Source organism: Dendrobium catenatum, unplaced genomic scaffold (genome assembly GCF_001605985.2).
Source record: "Dendrobium catenatum unplaced genomic scaffold, ASM160598v2 fragScaff_scaffold_716, whole genome shotgun sequence".
Classification (NCBI taxonomy): domain Eukaryota; kingdom Viridiplantae; phylum Streptophyta; class Magnoliopsida; order Asparagales; family Orchidaceae; genus Dendrobium; species Dendrobium catenatum.
The window spans coordinates 17,083,900-17,095,289 of NW_021319178.1; the positions used below are offsets into that span (position 1 = coordinate 17,083,900).

Here is an 11,390-nt window from a genome sequence, read left to right on the forward strand (position 1 = left end):
TTGCAACCGCGGAAGTAAATACGACACGTCTTTTTTTTTCGGATTTCTTTTTGTTTTTCAACGGACACGCGTATCTTAAATAGTATTTTAATTGGATACGGCTTTGGTGTATCTGACACGTATCGGTGGAGTATCGGAGGCGTATCCGTGTATCGGTGTATCGGATACAACACGCCTTCATAAATAGGTGTATCGGTGCAACATAGCTTCGAAGCAATGATAGAGAAGAATTCCTTTTTTTAATTAGGAATTATTTTAATTAATTTAACTAATTTAATTTAAATATAAATAATTAATAAAGTAATTAGTTATATAAATAGTAATTAAATAATAAGTTTGTAATAGAATACTTAATTGATTAATTAAATACTTAATTAGTATTTGACATTTAACTAATTAATTAGATAACTATAAGTATAATTATTAATTAAAAATTTAATATGATTAATTAGTAATATAATAAGTAATCTAATTTAGCTTAATTAAATAAATAGTAGAATAATTATCATTAAATTAAATCAATTAATATTTCTAATTTGTTGGTTATTATAGTTATTAGTAGTATAATTGTCATTAAATTAATTTAATACTTAAAAAAATTAAAAATAAATAAAAAATTAAAAATAATAATACTTAAATAATTAATTAATTAGGGTTTAGTAAACCCTAAATTAAATAATTAGTAATATAAAAAGTAATTTGATAATTAACATCTAAATAACTAATTTGATAATTAATAATAATTAAGCTAGCTTCTAATTATATTATTTATCAGCACAACTTATTAAAGGTAATTAAAATTAAAGTTGATAAATATCTGGTAGTTAACAAATAAATTAAATTCAAAGTACATTAAATTTAATTTCTAAATGAACCAACCGCCTTAAATCATGGATTAAGTTGCCAAACAGTTTCTCAGGATTTATCAGGATTTAACTTATATCATATCAAAAAAAATTTAGGATTTAACACCCTACAGATTTACTAAATCCGGATTTACAGGATTTACTAAATCCCACTAAAGTTAAATCAAATCTAATACCAAATAGCCACTAAGGTTGACCTCCATAATTTAAGTTTTTCATCAACTCCCTCTCTCTCTAGTCTTATTAACAACAAGAATATCATCAACAAAAAGTAAACATCAAGGTCTATCCTCTTGGAAATGTCTGGTAAGAACATCCATGACTAAAGCAAAAAGACAGGCTTAAAGTTGATCCTCAATGTAATCCAACTACTCGAGTAGCTGTAATAAATGGCACTTCAAGTAATCATTAGTCTCTTATCTACTCAAAATGATTAGAGTAATTTTAACTCTATAACTCACTGTATCATTTCGGAAATCATACTCTTCAAGCATAGGATAATTTAAGGCATTTGGCAAGCATCTTTGTTTTACGTTCTCCACCTGTAAAATTTTTAATTTCAATGTTAGGAAAAAGCATGTAGTGGCTACTGATGTGATTATTTCAAATGACAGCACCAATCCTCTCTGAAACCAAACTGACGCATAATACTCAAGGAAAAACAATACCTGAGCAGGATCAATCTCAAAAGAATGAGTTTCCTTTTCTTCCGCAGCAGCAGCTAAGTCAGCTCCATCCAACAACCCACTATGAGTATCCATTTCTCCTGGAGTTTTGCTTACTGAAAAAGTTTCACCAGCTTGATATTCCTTGAACAATAAAAAATTGGGCATAATAAACCACAGTTAACTAGGTTCCACACAACCAAAAACGATAAGATTGCATGAATGAAAAAAATACATCCAAGTGTTCATGAAAATTGGCAGATTTTTTAAATGATGAACGAAGAAAAATCATGAATATACACAAATAAAAAAACTGTACCTGTTTCTTCTATTTTTTTAAAGAAATGTACCTGTTTGAACAATGCCATAAAATTGCATGAAAAAGTTTAAAATACATGCTATAAAGAAGTAAAGAACTAAATTTTAATTCTTCATCCAAGTTAGAATATCTTCACCAGCATCATCATTAGCCTTATCCATGGTGAGTTTTATTAATCCCAGTCACGTATTCATTCTCTCAGGTGTTATTTCTTTTCTTGTGCATATTTTTTTGCACAACTTCTAACAAATTGAACTTTAGTCAACTCGATTTTCCTCTTGATTCTTTTACAATAAATTTATCTACCAACCTTATCGGTACATCTATGACACTCATTTGAACATGACCAAACAACTTAGTGTATCTATTATAATCCCATTCAATAAGTGCTCATCCAACCATCTCTCTAGCATAATCATTTCTCAATATACTCTTTCAAGTTATACCACACGTCCACCATTACATTCCCATTTTTCCACAATCAAATTCATATCAATGACTTCTTTATCACACAATGCTCAAATCAATATATCAAAAGTCTCCACTATATTATTTTAGCGTATGCAATAGTGCTAAGGCACTTCTCCATCCAAACCATCAACATAAATTCAAAAAGTAATATGCTCACTATGATTTGCATTTAGCGATGCAAACGAGTCAAGCCAGGTCGCGAATTTACTCAAGCTCAACTTGATAACGAGCTCACGAGCTGAGCATATTGAATTTCAAGCTCGAGTTCAAGCAGTTTTTCAAGCTCGTGAAATAATCAAGCCTGAGTTCGTACAACATTTGTAGCACCAACGAAAAAGCTTATTATGTACTGCCTAACACGTTGGAACTCGACATATAACATACTAGCTATCACCCTCAAATTGAGGGAAGTTTTCTTCTCATACAAGAAAATAGAGGATGCTTATCATAGTGTCCTATAGAGGAGTGGAGCAACATAGGAAAAGTGTGTGATATTGTGTTTTTGTTAATGAAGCAACAAATATAATTTAAGAATCTGAATACCCCACATTAAATTTGTTCCTTTCATAGATCTGTATAATAAAGAAGGTCTTGGATCAAGGTTTAAAATTGTGTAAATAAGCCTCGAGGCATTTTTCGTCCGTGAGGCGAGGCGTAAGCCTCACGGACGAAGAATTGTGTAAATAATAATTTAAGTATTCTAGCAGATAAATAGCAGTAAGAGTCTATGATACAATAAAAATATCTAAAATAGAATTGAACTTAGTGGAAAACAAAAAAATAGATACACTATATGCATCTCATAGCATAATTCAAAGTACAAAACTACAAATTAAAGTCTATCAGAACTCCTAAAGTACAAATAAGAAAAAACATCTAAAATCCAATCATATCCCATCACAACATGTGTCTTCAGTGGAGGCATCTTCATCTGCAATTGTATCTATGAATGTCAAATCTTCATTATCTCCAATGTTACCCACTTATCTCTTAGGGTCCGTTTGGGATGGCTTTTTTCACTACTTTGTATTTCATATCCATGCCACACACTATTTCGCTATTGCTTATATTGTTGCCTTTTTTAAAATATTGGTGGTGGGAAGTAATGTCTTATAATCAAATATATTATAGTACGGTTGCAATGAGCAGTCTTTTAAGAGCTTGCAACCTTCTTCTTCACCTTGGTCTAACCCTCAAATTATATTTTTCTTGCAGTGATCTAATGTGCATAAGAATGAACATGTCATTACCTCTCTCCTCATGAGGCTTACACCTCACTAAAAATTGTGCAATTGCACCTCTGAGATGCGCCTCAGGTTCCATAAGGCGTAAGCCTCACCAAATCCAAAAATTGCTTAAACAATGAGGCTCTTGGGAGGCAAATTGTGCAAAGGCGCGCCTCTTATTGCGCAATTTTAAACTATGTCTTGGATGATGGGACACATTCTTCTAATAATTTCATTATAGAAATGTCAAGAAAAATGAAGGCTAAATCTGATAAATACTGGGGTGAGTGTAATCTTGTAATAGCCTTAAATGATATCAAGTATCCGATAATGAAATTTATAGTCATTGAGTTTGCATTTCCTATGATATATGAGAGGGATGAAAGAATACAAAATATTATATATGTACGCAACTTATTATATGAGTTATATGCAGAATACACAGCATGTTTTGAAGAAGAGATATAATGCTCATGTTCCATATTCAAAGCAGAGAGATCAAGTGCTGCAGCTGCTGCAAGTAATAATTCAAAAAGTAATCAAGAATCTAGAGAAAATAAGTATAGTTGTTGGCAAGATTTTGCAACTTATGTGTCAGAGAAAACAAGCAAGAAAATTGTGAAATCTGATTTAGATAAATATCATGAGGATGGCTTAGAAATTTGTCCTGCAGGGGCATTCATTCGATTTTATTGCATGGTGGACGAGCAACCAAATAAAATACCGTATTTTATCAAGATTGGTTGTTGATATTATGGCAATTTCAATTAGCACAAATAGCATATGAATCTACATTTAGTTCGTTGTTGATACCTACCATTCCAAATTGGGTAGTGAGATTGTTCAAGTTCTCTTATGCGCTCAAATTGGGTTCGTTTACACTACAAGTTAAAAGTAAGGATAAAGGAAATGCTTTATTATAGTTTTTTATTTTTAAAGTTAAACTCAAACTTCTCATTTTGTAATATTAATGGTATATTTGAGGTAAATTACATGTAGAAAGAGGAGCACGATGAAGAGGAGGATGATGAAGAGGTGGAGATAAGACTACCTCTAGGTTAGAAGTATTTTGAAAGGTAGAAGTTCTCTCTACGCATTCTCTCTATTATCATTTAATGCAATAAATGTCACTTTTATTTTTATCATTTGTAGATTGAAAGTGCTTGTGACCACACAAAGTAAAAAAAGATTATGGACATATAAGGAATATGAGATGCTTAATAAACCTCTCATTTTCTATAAAAAAATAATATTTTGTATTAGTTTAATTTTGGTTTGTATTATTTGTTGCTTTAATGTTAAAATATTGTTACATAGTGAACTTGGTTAAAATTTTTATTTTAGTTTAATGATGGTTTGTATCATTATTGCTTTAGTTTAAAACTATGTTTTCTTAATATTTTGATTTATAGGAGACGTTTGATGTTTTCCTATTGTTGCTGCAATGATCTTGATTTTGGTCAAATTTATAACTTGGATTTCAATTACATTGTAAAAAATCAGTTGATAATTAATTTTCAAGGGAGAAATTCTTTGCCAATTATGAATTTTACTATTTTTTCTTATATTCAACTCATTAAAGATATGTATGTAGGAGATGTTACTTGTATTCAAACACTAGGTGGTTTGACCAGGTATTTTATTATTTCAATTGGATTACATTAAGGATTTGCCTTAAGCCCATACAAGTAACATCTTTTTGCTTTAGTCATGGATGTTCTCACTAGACATTTGCAAGAAGTTGTACCCTGGTGTATGTTTTTTGCTAATGATATTCTTTTTGTTGATAAACTAGAGAGGGAGTTGAAGGTAAACTTAAATAATGAAGGTCAATCATAGAGTCTAAAGGTTTTCATTTGAGTAGATCTAAAATCGAATATATGAAATATAATTTTAGTAGTAATAGATCTAGTGGGGGGATTGTTATTTTAAGCGATCAAATATTTAATAAGAGTACATGTTTTAGATGTCTTGTGTCTATTGCTTAGAGTGATGATAAAATAGATGGGGATATTATTAGTATAATTCAAGTTCGATGGTTGAAGTGGAGGAATGCATCAGACTTATAGTGTGCTAGGAAAATCCCCCTCATACTTAAGGAAAAATTCTATAAGATGGTGGTAAGACATGCAATGTTTTAAGGTGCAAAATATTGGCCATTAAAAGAGAAGCATAATATTAAGTTAAGTGTTGCAAAGATTAGTATGCTCAGGTGGATGAGTGGTTTTACTCTTAGAGATAGAATATGAAATATGCATATATGTGAAAAAGTTGGAGTAGGTCTAGTGGAGAGAGTAACCAGGGGCCTTCCAATGACTCGGTTATAACAGTATATGTATTAGATTTGGCTGATGTTAAAAAAGATAGAGGTACACCTAAAAAGATTTAGAAAATATTAGAAATGACATTTTTATTAAATTTAAATGAGAATTTGACTCTTAATAGGACATAATGGGGAAAAATGATTATGTAGCCGACCCCACATAGTGGGATAAAAGCTTGATATCATTGTTGTCGTTGTTGTTGTATATTCCATCTTTTCTATTATTATATTTTGATGCTCTTACCAAATGAAAACATTTAACCAGCAGCTAACCCAGCTGGGCTAACAATCATTTTTATTTACATGGATATTGGTTATAAGAAAAGATATCGGATGTGCAGTCCTTTTTTTGCCTCGCTTAAATCTGCTTAATTATTCTGGTGTATTTTTTAATGAAATTGTGTATTAACTTGAGTTTTACCTTTTTTGTCTTGGAATGAAATAGGACTTATTGACTACAAACTAGAACAAGGTTGGGTTAAATCCGCCCTTTTCCATCAATCTGACGTGAGGTTATAAAACTAAAGAAGAGTTCTTCAAACTGAGCTCCTTGGGAGTTAACGGTTGTTTTTGTGTTTTGGCTAGTGCTTTTTGTTATTTTCTTGAAAGTTTCCAGTACTTCAAAACTAAGTTGAAATCCCAATTACAACAAATGTAATTTGACTCTTAAAACAAAATTGTCATAATGTGTACAACTTGTCCTATTATTACATGTATTTTTTAAGCAGTTCATTAAAAGTTTTTAAAAAAATGCACTTTTGTTCGAGTTGTCGGGCCTATAAACGAGTCGAATTAGAGCATCTTATTCGAGCTCAAGCTAACGAGTTGAGCTCAAGCCGAAATTATAAAATTCAAGTTGCATTCGAGCTTGATTCGAGCTCAAGCTTAAGTTCGAGCTCGAGCCACTTATACAATAGGTGAGCAAAGCTCAAGCTCGTTAGGGCTCGAGCTCGACTCAACTCGTTTGCACCCCTATTTGCATTCATCAATATAATACCATCACCCCTAATTACTAGTTGATCATCCAACATTATTATTTGATATTCAACCATTATAATTGCATATATATTTGATCTGTATTTTATTAATCTGATGACCCTTCATTTTTAATAATCCACTGCATCATTCTAACTTAACGCTTATATTAGCAGAGGCATCACCAATTAGAATTATATTATACGCAAATAGCAAATATCAAAACACTTTGATTATCTTTAGTAAGTTACTTCATACCCAATAAAACAAAGATATGGAGGTACACTTGATCGGAATACCCAGTGTAAATGTCAAAAATGGTACACTAATGAATAGATCATTGTGGATACAAAAATGGTAGGTACTATGTACATTTCAAAAATGGTTGTTTCAAACTCAATATATTTATCAATCTATTCCCAACTTCTATGCAGAAATAGCAATTTAATCACAACCATTTATCCAACAATAGTCCTAGATGTCACAAAACAAACATAGACATTATATTAGAAGTAAGAAGGCATTATGAATAAAGTCCTCTTATGGTTAATCGAAAATTGCTAAAAAAAATAAGCAGGCATTACAAATATGATCAGTCAAGTGTGCCAGATAATAAAGAAATGAGGATACCTCTAAAGAAATCCTCCCTTTAGAGATAACATCATCCTTAAGCAATGTCTTCAGCACCTGCATGATACATTTGAACATTGTCGTCGTACAATTGAATTGCAGCATGCAACCAAATGATGAAAAAAAGGATACGAAAACAATCAAAATTACCTCAGGGAATGGTGACTCTATAAAATACCTGTTCTTCTTAAGCACCAGTTTGACTTTTCCATAGTTTGCAGTGGATCCATGGATGAAATCTATCATCTCTTTCGGTAATTTAGTCTTAGACAACTTGTTAAGAACATTAATGATGGTTTCCGTCTCAAGCCCAACAGAGACGGCAGCATAGAGCGAATGGGGTGTGAGGTTGTACTCATGCATGGACTCTGGCCTGAAAGCAACTCAACCACAGAGAAGAAAAAAAACATATAAATTAACCTAAAAAAGAGAGAGAAAAGGCCGAGCAGGGTCTAAGAACAAGCCCGGCAGCTAAGAAAATAAGAGCAGAGAAGGACCTGCAAACCGGTTCAGCAATTGCAATGAGGAAATCGTAGGCCTGTTTGTAGAGCGGCGAGAAAGTCTCGAGGAAGATGCGTCCATCCGCGCATGCCCAGAGTGGTCGATTAGAGTGGTCGACCTTCAGCTCAAGCTTAGTGAAATCTCTCTTGTTGGCTTCTCTCTCGCCTTAGCATGACCAAAACGGAGCATTCCGATTCAGTCTTAGGAATAAGAGCACGAGAAAGTTAAAGATCAAAATTATACGGGTATGGAAGAAAGAATACGTTCGCGGCTGTCCTCATCGAAGTCTGCTGCGGAGTCCAATTCAACGTCATCAACGAAATGGGCAGCCTAGAAGAGAAGAGAATCAGAAAGACCAAAAAAAGAGAATGTTAGAGTGAGTCGAAGGCCAAGCTCCGATTTTGATGCATTCAATCACCTTCGAGGAGATTTTAAATTTCTTGCTGGGACGCCACTTGTCACCTGAGAATCCATTTACAAAGAAATTGAGAGATGTCAAGGAAGAAAAAAATTTAAGTGCGACATTTAGAAATTGCAGAAGGCGAAGGAGAGGGGGGAAATATAAAGAGTTACCGTCGCCGGCCATTGATCGATCGAACAGATCAAATGTATGGAATAATCAACAGCTGAATTCTCTCAATTGAACTCGTTGCAGGAGAATTTTCAGACCTAGGTTTGGTTTCTGAATCGTAAACTGATGCCTTCAGAATGCGTAAAGCTAGTCCAAAGCACACCCAACCGGTGTATTTATGGAGAACAGGCCAACGCGCGGAACCGTATATCAGCTGGAAGCAAGTCGACCCGTAAGAGAATCCTATTAAATTATTGGAATTTTTATATACATAACACTTAAAATATTTCAAAATACATATTTAACACTGAGAGTGTTATATTTACTAATATACCACTCAAATAATATTTCTAAAATTTCAAATACCACTCCATTAACCTTGCGTTAAAACCCCTACCCCGACCTTGCGATCTCGTTCTTGTTCCCGCCTGTTCCTGTTCCCGAGCGTTCTCTTCCTGCGCCTTCCTGTTCTCGGACGACCGACCATTTCCTATTCTTCGCTAGAGAAGGTGTTCTTACATGTTCCGACGTCAGACTGTCTCCTCTTCTTCGTTCTTCTCATATTATTACTTCCGCCACTCGTTCTTCTGATAGAATGCTTCGCGCGATCCTTTGAAGTTAAACTGGCATATAATGCTTTGATTAGAATACTTCTGCCACTTCGTTAAGCTGGCATATAAAGTTTTGATTAGAATGCTTAATCATTGTTCTTACTCATATTTGCCATCTTTAGCTTTCGCCACTTCGTTCTCCTGATAACTTGTCATTTATTTCTAGTTACCTTGGTTTAATCGTTGTTCTTACTCATATTTGCCAGCTTAAGCTTCTACTATTTTTGCAAATGGGTGCATTGATTAGAGTGCTTTTAATTGAAATTTTGAACAGGAAAATAGGAAACTTCAATTTTTTATTAGTTTGACTCATTTTGTTTCACTTTTTTTCACTTTGTCTAACTTATTAATTATATGCACACACAGAAATGGATTTAAGTCATTTTTGCTTCATTGTTCTCAAATTCGGTGGATCTTGGAGTGAGGTGCAGGGTCAGGCCCGAATGAAGTATGTGGGTGGAAGACATAAAAGTTTAAGGCTTCAGAGTGATGAAATAACTATGTTGTTGCTAAAAGAACGAGTTGAAACACTTTGTCATTGGCTAAGGGGTCAACCATTCGACTTACACTATCATGTCAATGGAACATCGCCGAAGAATTACATGTTGGTTTCAAGCGATTCAGATGTAGTTGACATGCTTGAAAGTTCTTATGAAAGGAATAGAATTGAGGTGGTGGTTGCAGTGAAATATAATGAAGAAAATATGTCCCAATCATAGTCCATTCACACTGAAATGCATCAGTTTAGCTTAGAGATCGGAGAAAATAATGATATTGTAGTAAATGATTTGTGTGATGAGTTCTTTATAACTCAAACTGATGAAGCAAATACTTTATTTGTTGGTTTACGGTTCAAGGATTCTCAAAGTTTCAAGCAAGTAGTTAGGTCTAATGCAAATTTACAGAATTATGCTATCAAGATAAAGGCTAGTGACATGGAAATTATTACTTGTGCATATAGAGGTTGTCCATGGAAAGTACGTGCATCATTGTGTCCTGATGGGCACTCCTTTGAAGTTAGAAAATTAGAATCAACTCATTTATGTCATGGGGTTAATAGAGCAGGAAACAAGAAAGCTACTACTACTTGGGTAGCTCATGAAATCAAAGACATTGTAAACAAAAATCCTGATATCACGCCAAAGGAAATTAGTAATAACTTCGAGACAAGTTATGGATTATCCTTGTCATACATGAAACTTTAGCGTTCGAGGGAGTTGGCAAGAGATATAATGTTTGGATCTGTCAAAGATAACTATATGTGGGTGCATATGCTGAGGTCTGAGTTAACCAACAGGAATCCTGGCTCTCACATTACATATATGTGTGACAACAAAACAAATGCATTCTTGCGATTCTTAGTTAGCTTCAAAGTATGCATTGATTGTTTCATTACTGGATGTAGATATTTAATTGGGGTTGATGCATGCCACCTCAAATCGAAGTATCTTGGCATACTACTATCCGTAAATTGCTTGGATGTCAATAATGGTCTCTACATAATAGCATTTGAAGTTGGTGAAGCCGAATCCAAGAAATCTCGAGAGTGGTTCTTAATAAACTTGTCGGAAAGTTTTGGTTGTGAAATTGAGCAATTAGCTTTCATATCTGACCTGGAGAAGGGACTTAGTGAAGCTATAAAGCTTCTTTTCTCAAATGTCGAACATAGAGTGTGTATAAGACACCTATGGAAGAATATTAAAAAACTCTTTCGTTGTGAAGATGGAAACAAACTTCAAAATTTGTTATGGACGGCCGCAAATACTTACGAGCTACATGATTTATATAAGAAAGTTGAGGAAATCTTAAAAATCAGTCTATAACTTTACTCTTATTTGAATACGTTATCGTGCAAGTGGTCGAAGGCGACATTCTGTAAGCACATAAAAAATCACTATAACACGAAAAACATGTCCGAATCTTTTACTGCATGGGTTGAAGAAGCAAGAAATAAACCTGTTGTTGATTTGGCAGACATGATAAGGGCAAAGCTCATGGAATAACGCTCGCATAGAAAGATTCAAAGTGGCTCTTGGAGAGGTCAACTGGTCCCCCAGGCGGAAGAGTACATTAGATATATAACAACAAGAAAAGATCAATTTATAATTTGTCAATCTACTTTAAGAAAAGATGAAGTTGAAGGACTTCATGCAAGGCACGAGGTTGACATAGAAAATAATGATTGTTGTTATGGATTCTGACAATTAAGTGGTCTACCCTATATACATAGTG

The 11,390-nt window shown here is 33.5% G+C and overlaps 1 protein-coding gene across 2 annotated transcripts in view; it reads right to left on the minus strand.

Moving 5' to 3' along the window:
- Positions 1-8,717, minus strand: part of LOC110104065 (general transcription and DNA repair factor IIH helicase subunit XPB1) — a 76,810-nt gene extending 68,093 nt beyond the window's left edge. Inside the window, exons 1-8 of one of the 2 annotated variants that reach the window (XM_028696130.1) lie at positions 8,550-8,714; positions 8,395-8,438; positions 8,240-8,306; positions 7,973-8,141; positions 7,626-7,848; positions 7,476-7,532; positions 1,535-1,675; positions 1,328-1,408 (exon numbers count right to left, since the gene is read on the minus strand). In XM_028696130.1, coding sequence (XP_028551963.1) covers positions 1,328-1,408; positions 1,535-1,675; positions 7,476-7,532; positions 7,626-7,848; positions 7,973-8,141; positions 8,240-8,306; positions 8,395-8,438; positions 8,550-8,562 — 795 coding nt within the window. In that variant the 5' untranslated portion in view covers positions 8,563-8,714. Of the gene's footprint in view, positions 1-1,327; positions 1,409-1,534; positions 1,676-7,475; positions 7,849-7,972; positions 8,142-8,239; positions 8,307-8,394; positions 8,439-8,549 lie in introns of both variants that reach the window. The other variant, XM_028696129.1, reaches the window with a different exon arrangement.
- Between the last annotated feature and the right edge of the window lie 2,673 nt (positions 8,718-11,390).